Raw genomic sequence first — 27844 nt, 5'->3', positions numbered from 1 at the left:
CGACTTGTCCGGGGCCGCGGCTACGCTCTTTCCGCATGTTCGTCTCGGATCGTGCCGCTGCACTCGGGCCCGACGACGCTGGACCGGTCTAATGGCACGACTCTTGTGCTTGTCTTGGAGTCCTTGTTCGCGGGCCTCCGACGATCATCCATATTTCTCCCCAAGTGGCATTACTTATATTTTCCTCCTCCCACGCCAAGAGCCAAGTCCGCTAGGCCGAGATTCGGGAAGGACTAGTCTCTTTTCTTCGATAGGCTCGATCTCGACGCTGTTCGGCTCTAGGACTCGCCTCCTCCCTTTTTTCGACCGACCGGCAGTGCTGTTGGCGCTCGGGTGAGGGAGTCCTGCCACGGAACTTTTGCGGGGCTAGCTGGCCTGCCCCAGCTTTTAGATCGTAGCAGTCCCGTGTATTGTGGGTTGTCGACTGGTGGTAGGAACAGAACAAGGGCGTCCATTTTCGGCCTTTTAAGCTTCTAGGTCGTTCTGCTTCAACATGTTGCACAGCATGTGCTCAACCCTCATGCTGCTGCTGAGATGTTCCCGCTCGGGGTCCCTTTGGCAGGTAGTTACTGCTTGAGGGACGCCGTTCGGAAGTGGTAGTCGGCTTGGTGACCGGCTCCTTCCTTCGTGCTGCTTGGGCCTCCTCGACATTAATGTACTCGGTGGCCCGTCCGAGCAGGTGGTCGAAGTCTCGAGGGGCTTTCGAATGAGTGAGCAGAAAAACTTACCCTCTGCTAGCCCCTGTGGGAAGGCAGAGGGTAAGTTTTTGTAAAATAGAGCTCAATAGGGTCAGCAATACTAGGAACCACCCCAAGTTCAGTGATGAACTTGCGAATCCAAACTGCCTCCTTTGCTGCCTCTGATGCAGCAATATACTCGGCCTCTGTCGTAGAATCAGCTACTGTGTCCTGCTTCGAACTCTTCCAGCTCACAGCACCACCATTAATGCAAAATACGAACCCCGACTGCGATCTATAGTCATCCTGATCGGTCTAGAAGCTAGCATCACTGTAACCCTTTACAGCTAGCGCATCATTGCCTCCATATATCAAGAAATATTCTTTAGTCCTTCTTAAGTACTTAAGAATATTCTTGACCGCTATCCAGTGACTTTCACCTGGATCTGACTGGTATCTGCTCGTACGAGACATCAGGTCGAGTACATAGCATGGCGTACATGATCTATCCTATGGCTAAGGCATAAGGAATCTGATCTATGCGGTCTCTCTCCTCTCTAGAAGAGGGACCTTGAGTCTTCGAAAGACTCACGCCATGTGACATCGGCAGAAATACCTTCTTGGAGTCACGAAAGTACCTTGTCAATGTACTACTAACTTAGCCAGCCAAATCTTAAATCTATCTCTATAGATCTGTATCCCTAGAATACGGGATGCCTCACCTAAGTCCTTCATTGAGAAGCAACTCCTAGCCAGGTCTTGTCGATAAGCATAGGGATGTCCTTCCCATGAGTTATAATATGAGGAAGACAACTATGTCCCCTACAACCTTCTTGTAGACACAAGGTTCATCTTCATTCTTGATGAAACCAAACTGTTTGATTGCATCATCGAATCAAAGATTCTAGCTCCGAGAAGCTTGTATTTTTTTATCAGATTTCTGTAAAATTATGAAAAATTACAGAAAAATTACAGAAATATATAATTTAGAATTATATATTAATTTTGTGATAGTCATGGCCTAAATGACCCAAATTAGATTTGGATATTGCATTGTAATTCATAATACGGCCTGCGTGCCGTTATGTGTTGTGCGTGCTTGTATTTTTTGTTTTTTTATTTTCGCGACCTGCGCATCGTGCCTTCCTTTTATTCTGGTTGTAATTAGAATTAGACTCGAATGTAACTCGAGTTTCAAAATTGTAATGTAATTTTGAAGTGGTGGAAGGTCCACACGAGACGGAGTTACGAGGAGGGCGCGAGCAACACAAGGTGGTCAAAAGGAAGGCGCTTGAGAAGTTGACCTTAGGTTGACCATCCGATCTTCTCATTGGCTTGAGAAGATCGTAGTAGGGCCATGACTAATCACAAAACTTAGTTAATTACTTGTGTATATGATGCATGTTTAATTAAGTAATTAATTAGTGCATAGCGATTAAGATTAGATCTAAATCGTGCACAAGATGCACCCTTACGATTAGATTAGATCTACATCGTGTACAAGATGCACTCTATCGATTAGATTAGATCTAATTCGAGTATATGATACAACATCATTTAGATTAGATCTAAATCACAACAACTCAAAATGCCTACCATGCCGTGATACCCATCACTACCTCGATCGCATGATGTTGTTGAATCTGCCAAAGCAGAGCAACGCATACTATCTTGGTAGGGTGCGGAGGGACAATCTTGGTCCCGCCTATCAAGGCATGGGCGAGTATAAACTCAATAAGATTGAGTATCCCTAATTAACTCGGTTGGATCGAGTATAACTATAGGCATTCTTCCAATGGTTGGAAAGGTAGGACAAAATCACGTTTATATTAACTCTCGGGCGTATTAGCCAAAACTAACTCGAGTTTTAATATAAATGCGGATTTTATCCTATAAACAAGAGTTGCATAGAGATATAATTGGTAATCGTTACCTACCGATCATACTAAATCTTGGGCGTATTAGCCAAAGCTAACTCAAGGGTTAGTATGATGTGGATCTTGTCCCACATGAATTATAGAATTCAGTGGGAGCATCATTTAGTTAAAGGCCTAATTAAATGATTAAGAATATGATATTTATTTCTACTTTTATTCTGTTGTAGATAACCATGACGTCAAATACGAACACCTTCTCCCTGCGATCTGTCCTTGAGAAGGACAAGCTCAACGGAGCAAACTTCCTAGACTGGTACAGGAACCTGAGAATAGTTCTCACTCAGGAACGTAAACTGTACGTTCTGGGGCAGCCCATTCCGGAGGCTCCTCCTGCCAATGCCCCGCGAGCTGACAAAGATGCTTATAAGAAGCATCAAGATGACGCATTAGATGTGTCATGTCTAATGCTCGCGACCATGAACTCTGAGCTTCAGAAGCAACACGAGTTAATGGGCGCTTACGATATGGTTGAACATCTTCGTCAACTGTATCAAGGTCAAGCGAGGCATGAGAGATTTGAGATCTCAAGGGCACTGTTTCAGTGCAAGATGTCAGACGGGGCTCCTGTAGGCCCATATGTACTCAAAATGATTGGGTACATAGAGAACCTACAAAGGTTGGGGTTCCCTCTTGGCCAAGAGCTGGCCACTGACCTGATCTTGCAATCCTTGCCGGATAGCTACAGTCAATTCATTCTAAACTACAATATGAACGAGATTGACAAGCCACTGCCCGAGCTGCTTAGCATGTTAAGAACTGCTGAGCTAAACCTTAAGAAGGCTAAGCCCAACACTGTTCTGATGGTTCAGAAACATAAGGGCAAGGGAAAGTCCCAAGCCAAGGGCAAAGGCAAGGCACTGAAGCCTAAAGGAGGGGTCGCCAAGGATGCTACCTGCTTCCACTGCGGTCAGACCGAGCACTGGAAGAGGAACTGTAAGGTATACTTGGAGGATCTTAAGAAGAAGCGAAGTGAGACTTCCACTTCAGGTATATATGTTATAGAAGTCAATCTATCTATTTCTACATCATGGGTATTAGATACTGGATGTGTTTCTCACATTTGTACTGATGTGCAGGCGCTGAGAAATAGCAGGGCATTGACAAAGGGCGAGGTGGACCTACGAGTAAGCAATGGAGCACGGGTTGTGCTGTTGCTGTAGGGACTTACCTTTTATCTCTGCCCTCTGGGCTTGTACTAGAGTTAGACGATTGTTGTTATGTGCCTGCATTAACTAAGAACATTATTTCAGTTTCTTGTTTGGACAAGGAAGGTTTCTCGTTTACTATAAAGAACAAATGTTGTTCCGTTTATTTAAACGATATGTTCTATTGTAGTGCACCTCTGTTAAACGGACTCTATATTCTAGACCTTGAGAGCCCTATCTATAACGTAAATACCAAGAGGTTCAAGTCAAATGACATGAACCAAACTTACCTTTGGCACTGTCGCTTAGGTCATATAAATGACAAGCGCTTATCCCAACTCCATAAGGATGGTTTGTTAGACTCATTTGATTTTGAATCATATGAGATATGCGAGTCATGCCTACGAGGCAAGATGACCAAGACTCCCTTTAGTGGGCACAGCGAGAGAGCAACTGATTTGTTAGGACTCATACATAGTGATGTATGTGGCCCTTTCAATGTTGCTGCTAGAGGCGGTTATAGGTACTTCATCACATTTACTGATGATTTCAGTAGATATGGTTATGTGTACTTGATGACACATAAGTCTGAATCCTTTGAAAAGTTCAAAGAATTCAAGAATGAAGTACAGAACCAGCTTGGCAAGAGTATTAAGATACTTCGATCCGATCGAGGTGGAGAATACCTTAGCCATGAGTTCCGTGACTATCTAGCTGAGTGTGGGATTCTATCCCAACTCACTCCTCCTGGAACACCACAGTGGAATGGTGTATCCGAAAGGAGGAATCGTACCCTATTAGATATGGTACGATCGATGATGAGCAACACAGATCTTCCGACATACCTATGGGGCTATGCTCTAGACACAGCAGCTTTTATACTCAATCGAATTCCATCCAAGGCCGTGATAAAGACACCATATAGGATATGGACTGGGAGAGATGCCCAGGTATCTTTCATGAGGATTTGGGGTTGTGAGGCTTACGTTCGACATCAAGTCTCAGACAAGTTAGGACCTAAATCCGACAAGTGCTACTTTATTGGATATCCCAAGGAAACTAAGGGATATTACTTCTACATTCCTAGTCAGCACAAGGTAGTTGAGGCAAAGACTGGGGTCTTTCTAGAAAGGGACTTTGTTTCTAGAAAGACTAGTGGGAGCGCGTTCGATCTTGAAGAAGTTCAAGATGCGAACAATAGCACTGATGCCTCGATGGAAATTGAACTGGAACCACAAAGTATTGTGGATGATGTTCCACAAGGAGTTGAGGAACAACAACCAGTTCAAGTAGACATACCTCTTCGCAGGTCTGATAGGGTACGTCGTTAGCCTGAGAGACACTCATTTCTCTTGTCTGACCATGATGACGTTATGCTCATAGAGGATGAGCCTACCACCTATCAGGAAGCTGTGATGACACCAGATTCCGAGAAATGGCTAGAGGCCATGAGATCCGAAATGGAATCCATGTACACCAACCAAGTTTGGACTTTGGTTGATCCACCTGAAGGGGTAAAACCCATTGGGTGCAAGTGGGTCTTTAAGAGAAAGACTGACATGGATGGACTTATCTATAAGGGTCGCTTGGTAGCTAAAGGTTTCAAGCAGATTCATGGTATTGACTATGATGAAACCTTTCTCCAAGAGCGATGTTTAAGTCCATTCGGATCATGCTTGCTATTGCATACCATGACTATGAGATATGGCGAGATGGATGTCAAAATCGTGTTTTGAATGGAAACCTACTCGAGGATGTGTACATGACACAACCTCGAGGGTTTTGTAGATCCACAAGATACTAGCAGAGCTCAATAGGTCCATTTATGGACTAAAGCAAGCTTCTCGGAGCTGGAATCTTTGATTCGATAATGCAATCAAACAGTTTGGTTTCATCAAGAACGAAGATGAACCTTGTGTCTACAAGAAGGTTGTAGGGGGCATAGTTGTCTTCCTCATATTGTATGTGGATGACATACTGCTCATTGGGAAGGACATCCCTATGCTTCAGTCTGTCAAGACCTGGCTAGGGAGTTGCTTCTCAATGAAGGACTTAGGTGGGTATCTCGTATTCTAGGGATACAGATCTATAGAGATAGATCTAAGAGATTGCTTGGCCTAAGTCAGAGTACATACATTGACAAGGTACTCCTTCGGTTTGCCATGTAGAACTCCAAGAAGGGATTTCTGCCAATGTCACATGGCGTGAGTCTTTCGAAGACTCAAGGTCCCTCTTCTAGAGAGGAGAGAGACCGCATGGATCAGATTCCTTATGCCTCAGCCATAGGATCGATCATGTACGCCATGCTATGTACTCGACCTGATGTCTCGTACGCTTTGAGCATGACGAGCAGATACCAGTCAGATCCAGGTGAAAGTCACTGGATAGCAGTCAAGAATATTCTTAAGTACTTAAAATGGACTAAAGAATATTTCTTGATATATGGAGGTAATGATGAGCTAGCTGTAAAGGGTTACAGTGATGCTAGCTTCTAGACTGATCAGGATGACTATAGATCGCAGTCGGGGTTCGTATTTTGCATTAATGGTGGTGATGTGAGCTGGAAGAGTTTGAAGCAGGACACAGTAGCTGATTCTACGACAGAGGCCGAGTATATTGCTGCATCAGAGGCAGCAAAGGAGGCAGTTTGGATTCGCAAGTTCATCACTGAACTTGGGGTGGTTCCTAGCATTGCTGACCCTATTGAGCTCTATTGTGACAACAATGGAGATATAGCACAGGCGAAGGAATCTCGCTCACACCAGCGAACCAAACACATACTACGGCGCTTCCATCTCATTCGAGAGATCATCGAGAGAGGAGATGTGAAGATTTGCAGAGTACCTACAGAGGCTAACATCGCAGATCCCTTGACCAAGGCTTTGGCACAGAGGAAGCATGATGGTCACACTAGGTCATTTGGGCTTAGAGCCTATACTGATTGGCACTAGTGCTAGTGGGAGATTGTTAGCTAGAGCCCTAGAGCCAATCATTTGATGATTGTATTTTGGACTTGTTGTATCATATTCTATATAAATAAAGGTATTTGGTTCACTACAACAAAAACATTAAAAGACAACGGTTAAAAACCGTTGTCGTAAGCCTTTAAAACTGTTGTAATTGGCAGTGTTGTTAAAAGTTGGGGGCTACGACAACGGTTTTAAACCGTTGTCTTTGACTAAAAAGACAACAGTTTTGCAACGGTTTAAAACCGTTGTCTTTGAATGAAAAGACAACGGTTTAAAACCGTTGTTGTTTAGAGTATTTTTTTAATAACATTGCCCGTTACATTCATTTTTGGGGCTACGACAACGGTTTTTAACCGTTTTCTTTGAGGGTGATAGACAACAACAATTGTTTTAAATCGTTGTCTTTTAAATTATTATCTTTTAATACCAATATATTATATTTCAATATAAATATGTAATAAAAAATCATAATCACAAAAGAAAGAATATTCCTCACATCAATATCATTCAAAATGTTACTTATACAAGAATTACAATCATAAAAGAAGAAACATGTCTCATGTTTAAATAAAATTTATCTCAATACAAATAAACAAATAAGTTCCATTTATAACTAATAAACAATAGCCAACTAATGAACAAGTCCCATCACAATCTTCAACTTGTAGGATTTCATTGAACTCTTTTTTCTCACTTGCTAATTCTTTTTCAATCAGTAGCCACTGTTATAGCCTTGCATATAGCAAAATGAATAAAGCTCGATGGAGTGAATAGCTTCATGTAGCTGAAACCAAAAAATTGGGACAAGCATAGCTTAATGAAGATGATGTAAGAATTGGAAACAAGTTAATTCCAATAAACTGACCAGTCCTACCCCAACATGATCACGAATGAAAGCTGCATCGCTGTATCGCTCTTCCTCTATAGCTCTTTGTGGCAACAAGAGTGCTTAGAATATAAATTAAATACAATAAGTGCATAAGACAAGTTTCATACATTCATAATAGTCAATGCTGCTCCAACAATATCCTTTTTTGTAGCACTAGTTATGGCCAACTTTAGCTTTGCAGCTTCTCCATAATCCTCTCTTAAAATAGCCTCATTCAATTGTGACTGGAATAAGGCCATCACATAGCATGAAACTATCAGCAAAACTAAAGTCACAGTGGTATGAACAAAATTGTACACTAGAACATAATAAACTTGACTCTAACAAGAGGAAATCAAGTTTGGTATATTCAGTTAAGCTTCAACTTCTAATTTAGTGGTGTTGTTTGTGCTACTCTCTTTGGGCATAACAAGCCAGAGTGACCATGGTCCAAAACTTTGAACAAGACTGATTTTACCAGCCAGTTGATGGCCTATACCATGTGAATCATTTTCATATAACCTTTACAAACCTATAATAAGATCTGAACTAACATTGACATAAACCAAATTGTGCTAACTATACCAATTTTATGGATCAGTATAACTGTTAGAACCAGTTGATATCATTTCAACTCGTCACAAGTGAAAATATTCATGACCTATACCATATGTTGCTTTCGTTTTTAAAAATCGTTGTTTTAAAAATGCACATGAATACTCATTTTTATTGGATTAGGAGTCTCCAATACGGAAGCTGAAAAATGCACATATGAAAATATTCACCCTTGTTTTATCTCGTATAACAAACAGTAGAGTAGTCTTACGAGGACAAAACCGTCTCAGCATCACCTGTCATGAGGTAAACGAAAGCAACTAAGCAAAACTCAAATTAAAAGTATATGTAAAAAAGTTATTGTAAGACTCAATTTGTTCAGGGGAATATGGTTTGGTTGAAGCGGCAATTCGCCAGCTCCTGCTCTGCAAGCAAGTACGTGTTGAATTCAAGAGTAAAGCCAACAAGTAGGAAATTAATGGGTAATTATGAAGAATATTTTACCATTTTTTACTAGCTATTAGCTAGGCCACAGTCACTACAGCTGTTCTGGTTATGGAACTTGTTGGCTGATGCCTTCATGCATTCGTCAGTTAAATTTATATCAGAGTTCATAAATTTGAACCATAATGATAAAAAAGATGCACTTAAGGAGGAGACTTAATTTTTTTGAGACTTACTCAAGTGGGGATTTGAAAACAAAGAAGCATGCACCAATTGCCAAGTAGCACAGCAAGGGAACAAGCCCCTTTAAGTAATGTGAAGTTCCATCCTGTAAAAGTACCATTAGTTGAGTCTTGCAGGAAGAATTTTGGTTGAATCCTAGCATTTCAAAATAATTGAAAAACAACAACAGAAGTTAGTGTAACTAACAAGCATACCCCAACGAGTTACCTGTAACGTGAATGCTATTACTAGTATTGCCATGATCAATGAGACAGTTTCTAACAGATTAAGATCAAGATCCATCTTGATTCCTGTTATCCAAGCCACCATAACACATAATGGAGAACCTTAAAAGGGCAAATTAGTACATTGTAAGCTATTCTTTAACATATACACAACATTTCATTTCAAAGCTACATCAAATTAAATCCTTACAACAAACATGGAGATCTGGGTTGCTAAACCAAGGGAAACACCAAGAGTAATATCCTGTGTGAGTTCAACAAGAAAAAATAATTATCACCATGAGAACAATCGTGTTTGACATTTGTTTTCCTTTATTCTTTGATTTGGGTGGATAAGCTAATTCATACGAGCAATACAAATGTAAGTAATAGAAATGCATTTAGCAGCATCACAAATATGGAAACAATTTGATATGAAATATTATGTTTAAGAAATTTATACTGACATATTTGCCTTGTGTTGCTCAACAAGTTATGCACCTTCATGCATCAATATCAGAAACAGTATGATCTCACCCATAATGCCCAAATGCTCTTGTGAGTCCAGCTATGTGTATCTATTATGAGAAAATATACAAAGACCAAGTCATTTAAAGTTTAGTGTTCCAAAAGAAATAAACACGTCGAGTTAGTATAATTTAACCGTTAGCAAGCTCATGATAACATGCACATCAACAACAAAAGAGTCATGAATTAGAATTGCGTACAGATTACTAAAACAATTTTATAAGATAAATTGGCTACATATTGTGATTGCTAACATAAAATGCAGATCATTTGTCTGTAAGTGTTGAAGTACCAATCACAACGCAAGCAGCAGGCAATAAGATCCATCTAACCACCAAACACAAGACGGTTAAGTGGTTGCCCATAAATTGGTTTGATACTCCATGGAGAATGAGCAACAGAAACTAGAAACTGTGATGAAGACGGCGATAACTTCAGTATGTCTTTCATCTGGTAAGAAATTGCAGTCCACACAAAGGATCTGAAACCCTGCCAAAGTATATAAAAATGACGATCGAAATTACGTCTTTTATAGAGAAACAAGATCAATGAAAACTACCAAAAAGGCAGGTACAAGAATGAATCGACAAAGAAGCCCTACTCTACAAGGTCGGAAATAAGAGCCAAAGGAAGGGAACCTGAGTGAAGTATACCAAAGTGACGAGCCAAAGGAAGAAAGCTCCGAAGGAGGCCCGCATCCACGTCGCCCAGGAAATCCACATCTCGATCTGTCGTACGGTGCTCAACTAACGCAGCCCTGAAAACTGGGGGGCGAACAAATCAAGAATGCACTCGACGGCGAGATGACTGGGAAGATTTGCTTCGGAGATTTGGTTTTCCCCTTGGGGATTGGCTTCGGTTCGTCCCCTCTTCGTCCCCCTCACCCAAACTCCTCCACAATGATGACGAGTTCATGTTCGGAGATCTCAACGACAACATCCTCATCAAGAAGCAGGTAAGATGAAACCCTAATGAGTAAGCAGAGGAAAGAGGTGAAGGGAGACATTAACCTGATGACACTTCCACCGGACAAAAGAGAGAGCATCGACCATGCCCTAGACGCAGTCAAGCTAGCAAACAAGGTTCGGCGAGTTCTCGTCATTGGCGCATGTTCCGGTGAACAAACTCATCACCTTCCTCCACCTCCTCTCCACTTAAAAATTTGTGGAGAGGGGTTCGCCGGAGAGGGGTTGAATGAAGATGCTTAGGTTTTCGGCAGCAGGAGCGTGAAGAGATCGTATGGAGAGAGGGAAATAAAAACGGATAAGAAGGGGTTCAGGAAGGCTAAGGCGGAAAACACAGCGCCAAAAATTTTTCACAGAGAGGGAAAAACACCGAAAGAATAAAGTAAAAGACAACGGTTTACAAAACTGTTGTCGTATCGCCTAAAGAAAAGACAACGGTTTTAGATAACCGTTGTAAAATGCGTTGTTGATTTAAAAATATTGCTCAACGACAACGGTTTTCAAAAATCGTTGTCTTTGTATTTTATGGAGCTTTCAAAGACAACGATTTTATCTAAAACCGCTTTTTTACCAAATTTACAAGCTTTTCTAAAGCTTACGTTGTCTTTGTGGTGTTGTCGCTAACATTTTGTTGTAGTAGTTTTGGTTATTATACTTACTTGGTGCCAAATAAACTAAGTATAATAACGTCCCAGAGTAGAAGGTTCTTACCTATATCAATCTTGGATGAGTCGATAGTGAGATGAATATAGGAACACTACTCTAAATCATTCCTAGTCAGTATTAACATTGGACAATGTTAATGCAATAAGACTAGCATGAGTCAACTCGATGACTTGATCTCACAAGTCATGGATATAGAGATATCAAGTTGACACATGGGTATGCATTAGAGAATGTATAATGACGCCATGAGAAAGTATCATGGATCGTTATATGAGTGTCATATACTTTCTCATGTGACTATTAGTATGACTACTAGTCCTTAGACCTGAAGTCACCATGGATCCCTACATAAGGAGTTATGTACTTTGGTTTCGTCAAACATCACCCGTAACTGGGTGGACTATAAAGGCGATTACTGGGTATGTAACGAATTATGCAGAGGGATGTGAGTGATGTAGATGGGATCTATCCCTCCTATATGACGGGAGAGACATCAGTATTCTTGATAGAGTGAGACCACAAAGTGCATGACCATGCCCATATGAGTCAATATAGGATATTGAGCTCATTTGATTTAGTGAGTCTACTTGGAGTTCAAGATTTAGATTGGTCAGAGGATGACACGGTCTATGCCTCACATTGACCAATCTAGATGTCTAGGATAGAAGGACACTTGTCATATATTGTGAGGAGTCACAATTAGTAGTCACAAGGTGATGTTAGATCTCAACATTCTTGTAACATTGGGTAGTAGTAATGATGTGTTGCTAGATACCGCTCATTACTTATGTTCCTAAATGGGTTTAGGGGCATTGCCAACGTTACAAGAACCTATAGGGTCACACACTAAGGACAATTAGATGGAGATTAGGTTCATATGATGAACCAAGAGGATTAGATTCATTTGATGAATCAAATTAGATTAAGAGTAATCCTAATTAGGCTAACTTGAGTTCGACTCAAGTTGATTCATGTGTTCAATGAGTCTAATTTAGATTATGACTCATTGAATCAATTTAATTAAATGAATTAGATTCATTATATTAAGTTGGCTTGAATCAAATGGTTGGATTCGATCAACCATGGAAGAGATTTGGTCAAGTTTGACTTGATTTGAGAGGAAGATAAAAAGTCAAGTTTGACTTGACTTTACGCCACCTCATTGGTGAGTTGGCAATGACATGGACCAATGATGTTACTCCACATCATCATAGGTGCCACCTCATGGAAGTTACAAAGTCATTTTCTTTAATAGCTTCACATTAATTGCACTTAATGTAATTTTGGGAGTTACACAATGGAGAGTGGCTGGCCACTTTTGTTTGAATGAGAATTCAATTATTCATTCAAGTGTGCATTTTCTTCCTTCTTCCTCTTGGAGCTCTCTTCCTCTCCCTCTCCTCCTCAACTTGGGCGAACCACACATAGGTGCTAGCACACCTCTTTGTGTGTTTTTCTCCACCTACGAGTCCGTGTGGATACTTCTAGAGGAGTATCTATCTTGATACTCTTGAGATCCGGCACCGTTTGGACGAGCGGGAACGCGAAGGGCTTCGCTTCAAAGGTATAACTCGTTTCATGCAGATCTAGGAGTAGATCTAAGTTGTAAACTCGTACTCGTATCGTTTTTGAAATTTTTTTTCGCACGAGATCCGTTGGCTAGGGTGATTCGGGGTTTCCGCGACGCGAAAAAGCGGTTTTCGCGGCCCGAAAAACCCAACAGAAGGCACTGACCAGTATCTCCGGGGTGGCCGAAGGGATGTCCATGGCCACTTGGTTGAACTTTTTGATATAGGCCCGCAGTGCTTCTTTAGGCCCTTGCTTGATGGCGAACAGATTGGCGTTCGTCTTCTGGTAGCATCGGCTGCTAGCAAAGTGCTACAAGAATACCGCTCAGAAATCTTTGAAGCTACGTATTGAGCCGACCGACAAACATTGGAACCATCGTTGCGTCGATCCAGCCAGAGTGGTGAGAAAGACCCGACATTTCACTCCATCTGTATACTGGTGCATAGTAACTTGGTTGTCAAATTTGACCAAGCGATCTTCGGGGTCGGTCATCCCGTTGTGCTCCCTGATTGTCAATGGTCGGTAGTTGGCCAACAGTTGGTCCTCCAAATCTTTTGGGAGAACTGTTGATTGATTCGCTGGGGGGAATCGTCCAGTCGGGGTGCCTTTCCCTTTCGCCTATCCCGAGTGGGTGCATTTTCTAAGGAGGATCCCTCCGCCTTCTCCACTCATCCTTGATCTTCCGAGGGTGTGCGGAACAATGCTCGATGAAAGGGAATTGGCGCGTTTGGCGCTTCACGGGAAATGTCGGTTGGTAATGCGATTGCTGACCGGCGTGCTCTTCAGCTCGACTCCACTAGTCGACCCGCGACCCTCTCAACGACGCAGCCGACTTGTTCATTGCTCGCCCATCAGCTGCTGCTTCTTGCTGCTACTGCAACAACTTGGCTGCTCGGGCATTGACCAACAAATCCAAATCTTCCTGTGTTAAAGTGATGGTAGCGAGTCATCCAGTGTCCTCCATCTTCATGATTTGGGTGCAGGCTAAGTTCCCACAGACAGTGTCAAATATGATCCTTCCCAAACTCGGTGAAGGCGACTGGCTGGGGATGTGGCTCCTTGGTGGAGTATGCGAAGACTACGCCCGATTTGCAAAGACAAAAACAGTGTTGGGCTGGGGAAGAGGTCTCCGACGTTGACCCTCCAACACTCAAGTCAGTCACTGGCAGCAACAAAGAGGAACACGACAGTAGACGAGAGCTCTATTTGATTCCATCTATAAATCCATTTTCTTTCCTATAAGTTCTAGTATCGATAAGTATTCTAGTTCTTACTGTTCATATGTTATGGTATAAATATACCATACCAATTCGTTATGGATGGATGATGGGATTCCATTGATACTGAGCCAATTCCAATATACTTATTAAATATTCTCATTGGCGTGCATCCAACAGGAATTGAACCTACGAATTTACCAATAGTAGAATAGGTGTGCGCATACTTCTTCCCGTAGTTGGCCCCCCCCCCCCCCCCCCCATATAGAGTTGCGGTGACATGCGAGCACGCGCCCCTAGGTGTATATAGCCATAGAAACATGTGGGCACATCGTACGATCTACCTATTGACCATGCTTAGTATCAGCGGTACTATCTCTCAAAAGGGAGGGGTACGTCAGTGATCCCTTTGCTCGGTCGAACGGGATAACCGCTTGGCTGAGTACTCCCCGCTCGACCTGACTAAGCTGCTTTTTCATGAGGTAACGTGACCTGACAGCTTGTGTTCACCCGACCAGGCTAACACCCTGGTCGCCCTAACGCTCAGCTCCATGATGAGCGCCCAATGATCTTGGCTGCATGAGCCTTCCGCTCGAACCAGATCATGGTCGGTCGGACACCTCATTCCTGATCGACCATTGTAGTAGAGACCCGCTCTGCCAGATCATTACCGGTCGGCCGCTTCATTCCCGATCGGCCATTGTAGTAGAGAACGACTCGGGTCCCTTCAAAGAATGTTTGCCGGTTCTCTAGCATTGACCTCCTTAATTTTAACCTCTATATTTAATTATATCTCTATCTTTTGACCCACACTTAGTAGATCCTTTTTTATCACCGCATCAAACCACTTCTCCATATTTAACTTCTCCCGGCTGGGCCTCGGCCTGACGCTGTGGGGCTGGGCGTGGTGTCGATCCTCGCCTACGTGGCGTTCTTCTCCATCCGAAAGGGAACCAACACGTGGGTGTACGGGTTGTAGATCCTGCCGCTGCCACTGCAACTGCAGACACAGGGCACAAGCATCGTGATGGTGGTTAACTGGGAACCAGTGGCGTCATCATCATGACCTTCATATCGCTGTATGGCGGCGGCAGCGTCGCAGCGGTCGCACAGATGTTCTTCACCTGCCTTCGGAAAACAAGGGGTAGAACTCTGGAGGACATTGAGGACTTGCTCACGATGGAGAAAGACGAACAGAAGGCACTGGCAGATGGGGTAGAGATGCCGGCGGCGAACTCTACTAGTGCAAATTCTACAGCCCAACGCTAGGAAAAGCACTAGTATTAAAATATCAATTACAATATATATTAATTAAAAAAAATTAGATCTTCCTAGCGTGTGTGAGATATTTTAAGGGGGTGATCGAGTCCATGAGTGAGACTAGATCTTGTACATGTTCTAATAGGACACCCGAAAGAGAGAAAATCCAACCTCAAATGGTGTTTCTCTTCTCTCCACGGTGATCTATTGCGATCACAGGTTTATGGCCTTCTGCGTCTAGTTAAATCCATACCTTTCAAGTTGATCTGAATAAATGGAAATGCAAGTAAAGCAGTCTAAATGGAAATGGAATTAAAGCAGTCTAAATTTAACTTGGAAGTTGAAACATTTCTACTGCAAATGGAAATGCAAGTAAAGCAGTCTAAATTTGTTACACTATTCCAAATAAAACTAAAGAATGTAACAAGCAAAGATTTCTTGACTCCTCGTATTATCTTAAAATTTGAAGTAGCATTTACTATATACTTACATTCAACTGCTTTAGCAATAATTCCAAGATAGATGAGCATAAATTTGTATACATATGCTACTACAAATGTTAAATTGTCTGGTCTTTTCTTTGATAACCAGTCATCTGCCAGGTGCTTGTGACAAGCTTAATAACAAGGGGCAATGGTGATTACTGAGGTATATCAGCTAATTACCACCTAAAACTGTAAGGTATAGAACATTTATTTCTATGCTCTGGTAGTTCTTGTCCTTCTATGAAAAGTTAGTTTCCTCTTCTAATAACATTTTTCTTCAATATCTACAGAGACAAGTTGCTTGCTTTCTTCTGGTTGGTATCATCCTTCCTATCCTTTTCACAGTAAAATATGGAGAAGCATTTATTTGTCCATTCATGAATATGAGATTATGCCCCCAGGGCGTAGCCGAGCCGGTAATCACATGATAGATTTGTAGAAATTAATATAGAAATTATTAAGAGTCTGAGTTAACTGATGTAAAATGGCATTGAAAGTTCTCTTGATTTCTTTGTTGTTCAGTCTGGATAATTATACGATTGGAGAAGTCCTGCTTGCTATAGATGGAGTTGCAAATGGGCTATCGGGGAGTTCAATGTTGTCACTGCATAGAACACCGAAGAATTAAGTTATGTGAATAACAAAAGCAAATATGCCAAGTTAAATAAATGAGCTTCTACAATTAACAATAAGAAATTTAGAATAAACTTTGATTACTGCCAAAGTTTCAAGTTTTAATGTGGTCTGATTTCAGTGATTAAAAACTTGGGTGAGTAATGATGTTTAGTGAATAGTTTTCTCTGATTTATAGCATGCTCAAGCAATCAAAATACATAATAATATGCAATTCAATGTTAATCCTGTCAACGAATGTTAAGAGTGGAGAACTAAATAGGACTTGTATCTAGTTATTTCTGATGTACAATTAGTTATAGGGATCAGAAAAAAGTGACTGCAAGATATTTCACAAGCTTAGCATTAAAAACATTCACAAGCTTAGCATTAAAAACATACATTTTAACTCGAACCAACTACTATTATATCACATAAAAAAAAACAGAGGTAAACTGGGTGATAAAATTTTTGCTGGCAGTTGTTGGTCTATCTATGTGGCCTTCAAATAAATTTTAGGAAATCTTCCCTTTCTTACATTGGACATAAAGCAGACTTGGGTGTTGCATTGGCACAGACCTTTGGTTGCTTTTATGCTAGACTTCCTATCAATTAGTTGGGTTACCAATTAAGCTTAAGAAGGCCAACTAGAATGTTAGAACACACTAATAGCACACATGTGCAAGAGGCTAGAATGATCTTAATTAAGAGTTCTCTTACTTCATTGGCTCTTCATTCAACTATGGTTTATATCTTACCAATTTAGGTCATCAAAGCAATAGACAAGGCTAGAAGGAGGATTTTTTGGGTAGCATGGATCTCAACCTCCATCCAGAGCTAGATATTTGGTTTCTCGAGCGCAAATCTAAATTAAATCCTCATGGAAGACTGAGCTTGATTACTTGAACCACTTCAACTCAGCCATACTCTGCAGTGATGATAATTATGGAACTTCGACTTCCTCACAGTGTGGAAAGTAATCCTAGCAGTCACTTATTTGTCTAACTCTTGCTGGAAGATGTGGATGCTAGGTCATAGATGGTCTTTGCTACCGAAGAACTTCATCCGGGTATAGGACTTTTGTCATTTGAGTATCTTAGTTGAGTTGAGCAGGACAGCCTAGAACCCAGGTCCAGTGGAGGGATGACTTGGTGTTGCAATATATTTCTTAGGGATATTTTATGGCTTATGTAAAATAAAACTATGCATATCTGAGATCTCCAGTTGTCAAAATCACTGATAGACTTTCAATTTTCCAGACCAATCTGTAGCTTGGACCTTTTGGAGTTGCAGCAAAGATGCTCTTTCTTGAGCAAGTTTCTAATCATTGAGTCTGGCGGAGGAATTAAAATTGCCCCACCATGCAATCCTCGTGTATCCGCTCCCCTCTTCACTCTTTAGTGTGGACTTCTTTAGCACCACTAAAGGCCAAGATTTTGGCATGGCGGATCCTCTATGATAGAATCAATTGCAAAGAAAGGCTAATTAAGATACTTGGTTGGAAGCACAAACAATTTACTTAGAAAGTGATACTGTGACAAGGAACCTATAGAAAATTTTCCAATATGATTACTGAATAATTACATAATGAATTAAGTTAAATCCTAAGTAGTGAATCTAATTACTAAATAGAAGTTGGTTTCTTAGTCTGTCAAACAATCTCTAATTCTTGTATCTGTTTTCTTACTTGTTTCAGTTTTTCATATGCTTTATTTTTCACTCATTAACCGCACAATGTTTAAATATATATAAATTGATAGCGTTTGATTAGCTAGACGCTTCCTCTTTTCTGTATTGGTTCAGTTATATAGTAAATCATTGACACCGAGAGAAGATGCTAAAAGCCAATTTGCAATCTCTACTGAGTTAAAAAATAAATTAAATTAAATTAAATTCAAATGCACAAGACAAGGATTTCATTTGTGTGAATATGAATAATGCTAGAGATCAAAATATCAGATTAAAAGCAGGCAAGATCTTGTAGTGGCAATCAAACAAACCGATAATCATATCTTGTAGTAATATAATCATTATGTTTACCTTTCTTGTTCACCTGTATATTTAGTTTTGCTATCAACTGTGGCACCATTGTTCAGAAGATCAAGTTCATGGCTGAAACGATTTAGTAAGAAGTGATTGGAACCTGAACAAGTATATGGCATTGCATACTAGAAGTTAGTTAATGGTACTAAAAATTGCCTGCTGAGAATAAGATTAGGTCTTCCTTACCTTCAAAAGTTTTCAATTCATCAACTCTAGGAATCAAATAATGTTGCTGAGTTACCGCCTCACGAGTCAAGTTCAATCTAGAGAGATGTGTTCTCTCTTGCTCCATCATCTGATTTTCCTCAATCAGCAGCTGATACTGTAGTCTTGCACCCTCAGATTCTTGTGACACCAATGAAGTTACATATTATTAATATTAAAATTATGTAAACTATATATTACAAACATCATTTTTCAAGTGCAACAAATTTTAAACTTTGCAACCAAACTCACCTGAATGAGCATCACGATCCATTTCATGATAATTGGAAAGATAATTAATCATAGGCTTCAATTTTTCTGTGTAAGATCTGCCTCACATACAGGAAATTATTAGCACTGGGAAAAGATTCTACAGAAATAACAATTAAAGAAATAAAATCTTCAATAGTATAGAAGAAATTGACCTGTCCATGATTTTTGTCTTTTCCCTGTATGGTTTCACCAAAACTCTGGCATTACATATGTAATGGGGATTCCTCTTCATCAGAATCATGTTGACAGTCTCTGGATGGACAAAGCTAACAAACCCAAACATGCGCTTTTCTTGACAAGGAATCCTAACATCATGAACTTGGCCATATTGCCTGCAAAAAGGCAACAGATAAGTTAAAAAGATAAAGCAAGCAGCCAATTCAAATGCTCGACTTCATTTCTCTATAATTACTGGAAATAGTTGGAAACATCTTCTTCAGTGAATGTGCTTTCGGCCGGGAAAGTAAGATAAATCTGATGAGAACTAGACGATGTTGGAGATAGGTCATTTCTCTCATTCCTGCCATCTATATATTTTGAAGCATCTTCTGCTAGAATTACTGAGTGTTGTCCATGCGGCCTGCAATTCATACATAAAACAGTTAATTTAGATAAAGAAATTAAGTTCACAAGCCAATGCCCTCAAAGCACCTCTCAATGACTCTAATGCTCTTCTTCAAGTGGGACAGAAGCTTGGTCAAGTTGTAACCAGCCTTGCCATGACGCTGGCTCTCAGTGAGGTACCCCTGAGCCTGGAGGTTCTTCCCATATTTCTCAGAGTATAACATGGGCAATGAGGCAATTGAAACAGGCATTCCCCTCTTGGACCTCAAAAGCTCTGAAATCTCAAATTCCAGCTTCTCTAGAGATCTTGGTGTGAGTGGGTGATCCTCAATGGGGCATTCTTGCATATTGGTGCTATGTGCATGAGGAAACCCATCTGGGAAGGACTGGGCATGTGAGTACCTACAGTTTGTTCCATGCTTGCAGTAGCCCTTGTTGAAATAGTGGCAAGCCTTAATAGGCAAATCAGATAAGCTGTGTGATCTCCTGTTGAACCTAGAATCCATTCCACCAGCGAATGCAGAATCCGGGCCGTAGTAGTTGCTAATGTGACTTGAAGCAGAACCATCCAGCGGCTCCACTGTTTGAGCTTGACCGTAGAGGGAGTACTTGTCTCCAACCAAATCAGAAAATGGGGAGAAATCAAAGCTGTGGGATGTGGCATTGTGTTCATTCTGAGCAAGTTGAGTATCCCAATGAGATGTTGAGATGTGGTTGAGAGAGGAGTTGGACCGTGATCCAAAAGGAGGGTAAGAACCAATTTGGAATTTAGGCAGGGTTTTCTTGGGGAAAAGCAAGGTAAGCATGTTATTTGCATCATCTACTGTTGAAAGCAACAAGTGTTCAGAACCATATGCCAATTGGATCATTTCTAGGTCACTTGGTTCTTTCAAAAATATGCATCCCATGATCTTAAACACGTTCTCTGGTTCCAGTTTTTGAACTTTGGCATAGATGATCTTCGCCAACTCAAAGAAATCCAGGTCACAGTACCTGGCTTCTACACGAGTTTGAAAAGAAATAGTGTAAGAGACAAGGAAAGAGCAATCTAAAATTTCAAATGGATTTTAAAAGAACTCAAGTAACATAGGAACGGTGAAAAATAGTATGGGGAATTCAAAATAAGTGTGCATTATCATGGATGTAAAATTTAACATGGCCTAGGGTTTAGTACCCTTGATAATAACCAACGTTTCCTTTACAAGAAAAATAATAATGGCGTCAGAAAGAAGAGATGGCAGAGAGATTCATCAGGGTTTTAAACAAACATTTCAGGAGACACCCTGATGCTACAACGAACTCCTAATAGAACAATGCAGTCGACAAAGAAGAACATTGAAAACCCTAAGAAACAGAAACCTACCAAGGACGAAGAAACTCACATCAAAATGACAAGTTCGAAGAGTCGCAAAACAAAAGAATCATCTAAATATTATTATAAACAAACAGGATTCCATAAAACAAATGCCGCAGTAAAAAAAAAATTACCTCCTGCCTCCATGCCAGTCACCATCGATGAAGAACAAAAACCAAAACAAAAACGAGACTCCTCTCTCTCTGATACGATTCCCAGTCCTTGTCTTTTAACATCTACTACTCTGCTATTTTTATATGGAATACAGCTAGGTTTCCTCTTTATAACTCGCAGCACATCAAGCGGCTCGATTTAGGCTTACAAAATCACACCATGTCGAACTCAATCTCTCTATTTATCAAACAAAAAAATAATTAAAAAAATTGCATAAAAATAAGCCAAATCTTAGCCGAAATTAAGAAAAGCGCTGTTGACCGCTTCCACGGGCTATGGAGACGCTCTTGGATGAGGTGGAATTAAGAGATGTTATTTCCACCGTTAGAATAGGCGTTTTCGGTTATTATTTGACTGAAGCGAAAAATAAATTGTTTAATTGAAAAATATTTTTTTTAAAAAAAACACTTTGATATTTTTAATATTTAAAAACAGGGAGAAAATAATATTAAAAAAGATCAGATAGATATTGTTGTCGTTTCTATATTTTATTTTATTTTTTTTGCTAATTTATTGCAACATCAAAACAAATAATTTACTTTTAAAAAAATTATTTGAGGTATTTGTGATAAATGTAAGGGTACATTTGACTATGAAAATATACTTTGGTGGATCCTAAATTTTTGCTAAGTTTGTTTTATAAAAATATAAAGTATTCAAATATATTTTAAATCTATTCTCATTAATCAATTTGCACAATATGATTTGTATATCATAAATCCTTATCTGTTATTTATACAAGGGCTAAATTTATAGATAAATTATATTATTTTAAATACACGAGTTTGTATTTTACGAATCATTACGATTTACATGAACTATTGAAGGTTTCAAACATTATTTGACAATATGTTTGTTAGAATTGGTATATTTGTGTATGTCAATGTTAACCTTCAGGTAAGATTTCTCTATAATATTTTTCTTAACTCCGTATAATCATCTATTTAAAAATTAAAAATAATTAAAAACATAAAAAATAGAAAAAATGTAAACAAATTAAAAAAATGTAAAAAATAATAAAAAAAACGTAAAAAATAATAATATAAAAAATAGAAAAATAGAAAAAAAAAAACATAAAAAATAAATAAATAAAAAAATAATAATAAACTTTAAAAATTAATAAAAAAATATAAAAAAATTGTTTTAAAAACTTTAAAAAATACACATAAAAATAAGAAAAAACGTAAAAAATAAAAAAATAAAAAAAATCATAGAGTTTTAAATATTAATAATAATAATAATAATAATAATAATAATATATTGTTGGTTTTGTAACTAAAGGTAATATAGTAAAATATTAAACTAGGTTATTTATTAAAACCTTCAAACAAATAAATTTTTGTTACATTGCCTAAATTGAACCAAACAACATTTTGGTTATATTTTATTCCCCATAATCTTGGTTATATGATTACTTAGTATTTACATAACCAAGATTATATGATAACTTGAACTAAATACACTCTTAGTTTTCTACTTTTTATGTTGCCATAAATTTTTCCAAATTTTTTAGTTTTTGTAAAGATTGAAAATTAAAAGGCAAAACGAGAATTTTATGATTAATTACTAAATATAAAATATATTCTATAAATTTTATGATTATTATTTCAATCAATTGTATATATTTTAAAAATAAAGAATCGATTATGTATAAATTGAAAATAAAACAAATTCATTATACAAATAAGGGAATATTATTCAGATGTAGATAAAAAGTTGGTTAAATAAGTAAATATTTTAAATAAGTTAATAATTCTTTCATATGTCATTCAGTTAAAGAATCTATCATGTATAAATTAAAAATATAACAAATTCATTATGCAAATAAGGGAAGATAAAATTCATTATAATTAATATATCGTTGTAGCAGCTACTGTATTATTATAGTAGCTATTGTACTATTGTAGTAGCTACTATACTGCTATAGCAGCTACTGCATAATTATAGCAGTTATAGTAGCTACTATACCGTTGTAACAGTTACTACACAGTTGTAGCAACTATAGCTGCTACAACGTTATAACAGCTGCTATAATATTGTAGTATCAGTACCATAGTGATTATTGTATATAATAATAGGAGAGAGAAGATGAAATTTTATTTTAATTTAAGAAGAAAGAGTGAAAAGTTGTTATGTGCAGATGAGAGAGAGATTAAAAAAAAAAGAGTTTTGGTCATGTCAGATCGCCCACGTCGGATGTCATTCACGGTCGCACAAGAGGTATCAGGCAACATTTCATTTCTCTCTCTCTCTCTCTCTCTCTCTATATATATATATATATATATTAACAATGGCCAACACAAGTCGTCTTTGGAGTTCCTGAGCCTGCCAGGGGGGACCATGTCAACTGGCATGGGTCGTGTTGCCACTCGACTGGAGTTATCGAGCTCGTTAGGGGGGTCATATCACCACCACAAGCCCATGTCGAGCACCTGAAAAAAAAATAATAAAAATGAAACTTCCATACCAAATTTCGTAAAGAGCAAGCACGGGTCGTGCCTCCCTTATTCTCCCTTTTTTTTCCTTTTTCCTAACCCTGCCCCCCTACTTGGTTTTTCTTGTCTAATTTTCTTTATTAGGATTAAAAGTTGAGGAGGAATGTGTGTAAGATATCGGAAAATTTAATTAATAAGGTTATTTTGGAAATAGCATTATAGAATTTTTTTGAAATTTTTAGAAATTTTCTGGGAATTTTTCGGAGCTAGTACGATGGGTTTTGATGGGATGGATTTATGGGTCCGGATAAATCCTATTTGGGATACCCATTTAAGTGAAGAAAAGTTTTAATTATAAATTCTTTCTTTTTCTTTCTCCAAACCTATCGCCGAACCCTTTTCTCCTCCTCCTCTTCCCCGATCTCCTTTCTCTTCCTTCTCTGTTCTCTCTCGCAGACGAGCGACGTCGACGGGAGCGAGGCTCCAGCTCCGGTGATCTTCTTTGCCGGCATCGACGTCCATTGAGCTCAGATCTGGCCGGCATTTTTCTCTCCAGGTCGCATCACAGCGTCGCATCTCCTCTAGCCGGTTGCCGACGCCACTGGATCGATCCAGATCCACTCGATCGCCGGTGTAAGTAAGCTAGCTTTAACCGAATCTTCTTCTTCTTTGGATTTCCTCCAACTCGTGCCCTAGCACCGTCGGTGATTCTTCTTCTTCTTCTCTTGATTCTTTCCGAACCATGCCCTAGGTCCATTGTCGATGCTTTGCATTCGGATCACTACTTCGTGTGAGCGATCAGGAAGGGGGTCCTAGCCCTAGCCCTAGCCTCGAACCTCCTCTGTTCTTGATGCCATGCCCTAGCTCCGAACTTCGCCTCCTCTTCAAAGCAATGGCGTTCCGACAGTGAGACAACGAGGTAAGATTAAGGTGTTGATTAATTAGTGATCTCCATTCCTTGTTTGAATCCGTGATCTCCTTTTTCTTGATTCGAACAGTGGAGTGGAATCAGTGAGGTTCGGTTATGTTGTTGTGGGGTTGTCTTGGTTCCGGCAGCACTCCTTCCAGCAGCACCTCTTTAGCTACGGATCAAGAGTAGAGATTGGAGATTGAGGTAAGATGTAGGGTAATGGATCCTTGTTGTAGATGATTACAAGATGTGTTAGCAAGAATTGTTAATTTAGGTTTATATGTTGAATTTAGGTATTATTTGGATTACATGATCATGTGTAGATTGATTTAGGTTTGTATTCTTAATCTAATTGGTGATTAGGGATTAGAACTAACCCTAATTGGCCGTTAGATTTAGTTAGGTAGGTTGTGATTGTGTTTGATTAGGGTTTTGCCCTAATTTAGTTTTAGGGATTTTATTTAACTATTTATTTTGATTTAGCTAAATAAAATATATATGTATTGTTTGTTGACGCAGGGCTCTGATTCGAGACGGGTGTCTCGACTTTGGATTGCTTGATTGGATCCTATATTTGAGGCGGGTACCCTTTTGATTTATCTTTTCGATATTGTCTTATGATATATATAGTATACATATAACTAGTAGTAATTGATAGATTTAGCACTTCCTTGGTTTTAGCTTAGATGGTACCTGATACATGTGGAACCGCCACATCAGCGGCCCCCCTAGAGCCGGTCCCACGGATATGGAGGGAGGTAAATGCAGGTACACAGGTGGAATAGATGGTACCTGATACATGCTTCTATGGTTATCTGCTATACATGTTTGATAAGTGTCCTTGGATCCATGATACTTATATCATTGTTATATGTGATGTTCTTGGATTTATGCTGCTTATATCATGGTTATATATATGCGTTTACCTTTTTGGCACACACATATATGGAGGAGGCTATGTTCAGGTATGACATACTGTAGTATCATGCACCATCCCGCATGATTGCATGCTGGACGATTGACGACTCCATTATTGTTGAGCTCGACTACGTGACCACTGGGTAGTGGCACATCACCAAGTTGGTATGGCGGTTAGCTCAGGGCTCTACCGGTCCGTGTGACTACAACGTGATATGACGGATCCCTCCCATCATCGCGTCAGACGAGAGCATTCGCTCCCTCACTATGTTTGAGGTAAGAGGATAGGTGTACGACAAGGTCCGCCATTCGCTCTTCAGGAGTGGCAGAGTGTGTTGTCACAACCCTACCCACCGGCCTCACCATTGTGTGAGATGGTTGGTGCGTCGACCACATGTCATTTGCACATATTACATTCTTTGTGTTTGATCGATGATGCATTTGGTGATTATGATTGACGATGGTACAAGATACATCCTTTTACTCACTATTTTTACCAATGTATGTTCACTCGGAGGATTTGCGGTGAGTTTATTTCGGTTATGCATTTCTTATTATTCTTGTTGTAGATTGTATCATGCATACTGTTAGTTACTATAGTTTATTCACATGACACACATTATCTTGTTAGAGACTTTATATAGATTCTATGGTTTAGAGATCAGGTGGTTATATGTTGTTGTACATGTCTATTGGTTACCTGCTGAGTTCTTGGACTCACACCGTTATATTACTACTTTTCAGGTTGAGGTCGTCGAGAGATTCCAATCGTTAGCCCCTATTGTTGTGACGATTTTCGGTTGTAGATTTTTGTATTCGTTCTATGTCGTTAGATACCGGTGATGTGGGTTCTTGTATTAAGGACTTTATGTTGAACTCTTTGGGTTTGCTTCTTATGTTTTCCACTGTGGTATTTCCATTATTTCGTTGATTGTGTTTTTTTCATTGTAGTGGAGTATGAGTTTACATATATCTACGATGATTTCTAGATCGTCTTTTCTTTTAGTAAATTTTGTTGACAGTCGAAGGCTGTATATTAAACTGCGTGGATTGTTATATAAATTGCGTAGATTGTTATAGCGTTTGTATTGTATTGTTCCTGCTGTGTGGGACGATGGATTGATATATGTATTCTGAGATTCATATTATCACCCGTACAAGGGGGATGTTGCCGAAATTTTATCGGTAGGGACTACCTGGGGCGTGACAATGTGAATATTAGATAGAGGGATATCTTCAACATATGAATGACTCAAGCATTTTGGTGCGTATCATTTGGTAACTCCCCTCTCTCTAAACTTGCAATAAATTAGAGTTATGAATATCTTTGAGACATTGAAAAATTTATGTCAAGGGAATGTATATATGTTGGGTTGTTAGTTGTTTTTGTCATTTTTTTACATAATAAAATTTTCTTCTAGTTGCATTATATATATCATGTCACTATTTATTTGTTCCTTATAGTAAGATGCTAGAATGCTAGTTCTAGATATTTATGTTGTTGTTATTATGTTTACTAGTATGCCTAGTGATCTATTTTTTACTATCCATAGTAGCATGAAGTGAGCATGGTTTTTACTGAAAGAATTTGAGTGTTGGCCTACTTTAGAATCTCGTCATACTATACTTGACTTAGATGGTGAATATTTCTGAAAATAGTTATAATTCATAAAACCGTACTAGTACTCTTGCTTCCTAGGTAACTTCTCAACTACATTTGGTTATTGAATAAACTCGGATCACATCAACTTATTAGGAAAAATTAGAAATCCAAAAGAAAAAAAAAAAGAGTTTGTTTAAGTGTTGCATTTTGCAACCACTTAGTGAAAAAAGGAGAATAAGTGATAAAAAATAGTTATCATGAGTGAAAACTAACAAGTTATCCCTTTGAGACCAACTTAAGTTATTGTGAAAAAACTGTTATGTTTCTCTTCATATTGAGTATTCCTTTGAGATCTTTTGTAGACTTTAAGAGGGATGAACTATATTTATGGCAGATAAGTGTCTATCATTGGAGACATGAGGAACACACTTAAATGATAATTTGACTAGGCTTGGAGATTAAAATTTAAAAAGTTGGGTCATTCATTGCATTGAGCATAGAGAACTTCTACTTAGTTTACACTAAAATAATTTTGTATCATGCTTATCAATGAAACTATATGATAGGATTAAACTGATTCACTAGGGATTATGATGCGTCATTTACACACATAAATTTAGATTGCATATTTTACTTTAGGACAAACAAAAGTTTAAGTCTGGGAGATTTTGATGAGCATAGATTATGTTGTAGGTCTCGGTAAGCCAGCTGGAGGGGATGAATACCCTGCAAGTTAGAATTAATACTTTCTCTTGCTTTCATAACTTAGCAAGAACAAAACACACATTAGTTAATCAAAAACAAATGTATAAATGAAAGTAGGGACTCGAATATTTACTTGGTTACAACCTAATTGGTTATTAATCTAAGATTGTAGAAAGCACTATCAATCTTCTTCTTTAACAAGGATAGAAGGTGGGTTGGCCCTTACAACATTTAAGAACAAGAATAGTAAAAATAGAGTACGAAAATGAAAGTACAAGTGTGTTCTACTAAACTTTGAGGACCAAGGTTTTATTTATA

At 39.0% G+C, this 27844-nt stretch overlaps 1 protein-coding gene and 3 long non-coding RNA genes across 6 annotated transcripts; 2 read left to right on the top strand and 2 right to left on the bottom strand.

Moving 5' to 3' along the window:
• Nucleotides 1-7724: 7724 nt before the first annotated feature.
• On the bottom strand, nucleotides 7725-10091 carry LOC122032689. The gene is made up of 7 exons (XR_006126191.1): nucleotides 9509-10091; nucleotides 9253-9306; nucleotides 9046-9164; nucleotides 8832-8923; nucleotides 8656-8727; nucleotides 8382-8576; nucleotides 7725-7841 (listed from the first exon to the last, which is right to left on the bottom strand). It is a non-coding gene; the product is annotated as an uncharacterized LOC122032689 (long non-coding RNA).
• A 5641-nt stretch (nucleotides 10092-15732) lies between these two features.
• Nucleotides 15733-21252, bottom strand: LOC122030873 (zinc finger CCCH domain-containing protein 18-like). 2 transcript variants are annotated; one of them, XM_042589921.1, is made up of 8 exons: nucleotides 20916-21252; nucleotides 19515-20427; nucleotides 19276-19443; nucleotides 19016-19195; nucleotides 18843-18919; nucleotides 18573-18731; nucleotides 18397-18486; nucleotides 15733-16335 (listed from the first exon to the last, which is right to left on the bottom strand). In XM_042589921.1, exons 1-8 carry the CDS (start codon nucleotides 20938-20940, stop codon nucleotides 16289-16291), a joined length of 1659 nt encoding a protein of 552 aa, XP_042445855.1. In that variant the 5' UTR covers nucleotides 20941-21252; the 3' UTR covers nucleotides 15733-16288. The 2 variants fall into 2 exon arrangements, with proteins under 2 accessions (XP_042445855.1, XP_042445854.1); XM_042589920.1 differs by having other exon boundaries at nucleotides 18384-18486; nucleotides 20916-21251.
• A 2529-nt stretch (nucleotides 21253-23781) lies between these two features.
• On the top strand, nucleotides 23782-24880 carry LOC122032065. Of its 2 annotated transcripts, none has more exons than XR_006125946.1 (4): nucleotides 23782-24023; nucleotides 24142-24309; nucleotides 24389-24504; nucleotides 24820-24880. It is a non-coding gene; the product is annotated as an uncharacterized LOC122032065 (long non-coding RNA). The 2 variants fall into 2 exon arrangements; XR_006125947.1 differs by having other exon boundaries at nucleotides 23782-24027.
• Nucleotides 24881-24975: 95 nt separating this feature from the next.
• Nucleotides 24976-26223, top strand: LOC122032066. The gene is made up of 2 exons (XR_006125948.1): nucleotides 24976-25068; nucleotides 25963-26223. It is a non-coding gene; the product is annotated as an uncharacterized LOC122032066 (long non-coding RNA).
• The last annotated feature ends 1621 nt before the right edge of the window (nucleotides 26224-27844 follow it).

The sequence above is a fragment of the Zingiber officinale genome, chromosome 11A, assembly GCF_018446385.1.
Source record: "Zingiber officinale cultivar Zhangliang chromosome 11A, Zo_v1.1, whole genome shotgun sequence".
NCBI lineage: Eukaryota > Viridiplantae > Streptophyta > Magnoliopsida > Zingiberales > Zingiberaceae > Zingiber > Zingiber officinale.
This window is presented reverse-complemented; position numbering and strand designations above follow the sequence as displayed.

Bases quoted from the DNA above. Each gene is read 5' to 3' on its own strand.
- LOC122030873 (XM_042589920.1), bottom strand. From the start codon at position 20,940: ATGGTGACTGGCATGGAGGCAGGAG. The intron at 19,444-19,514 runs GTGCTTTGAGGG...TATGAATTGCAG, and splicing joins AGCATTAGAGTCATTGAGAG to GCCGCATGGACAACACTCAG. The intron at 18,487-18,572 runs GTAAGGAAGACC...ATACTTGTTCAG, and splicing joins TGAATTGAAAACTTTTGAAG to GTTCCAATCACTTCTTACTA.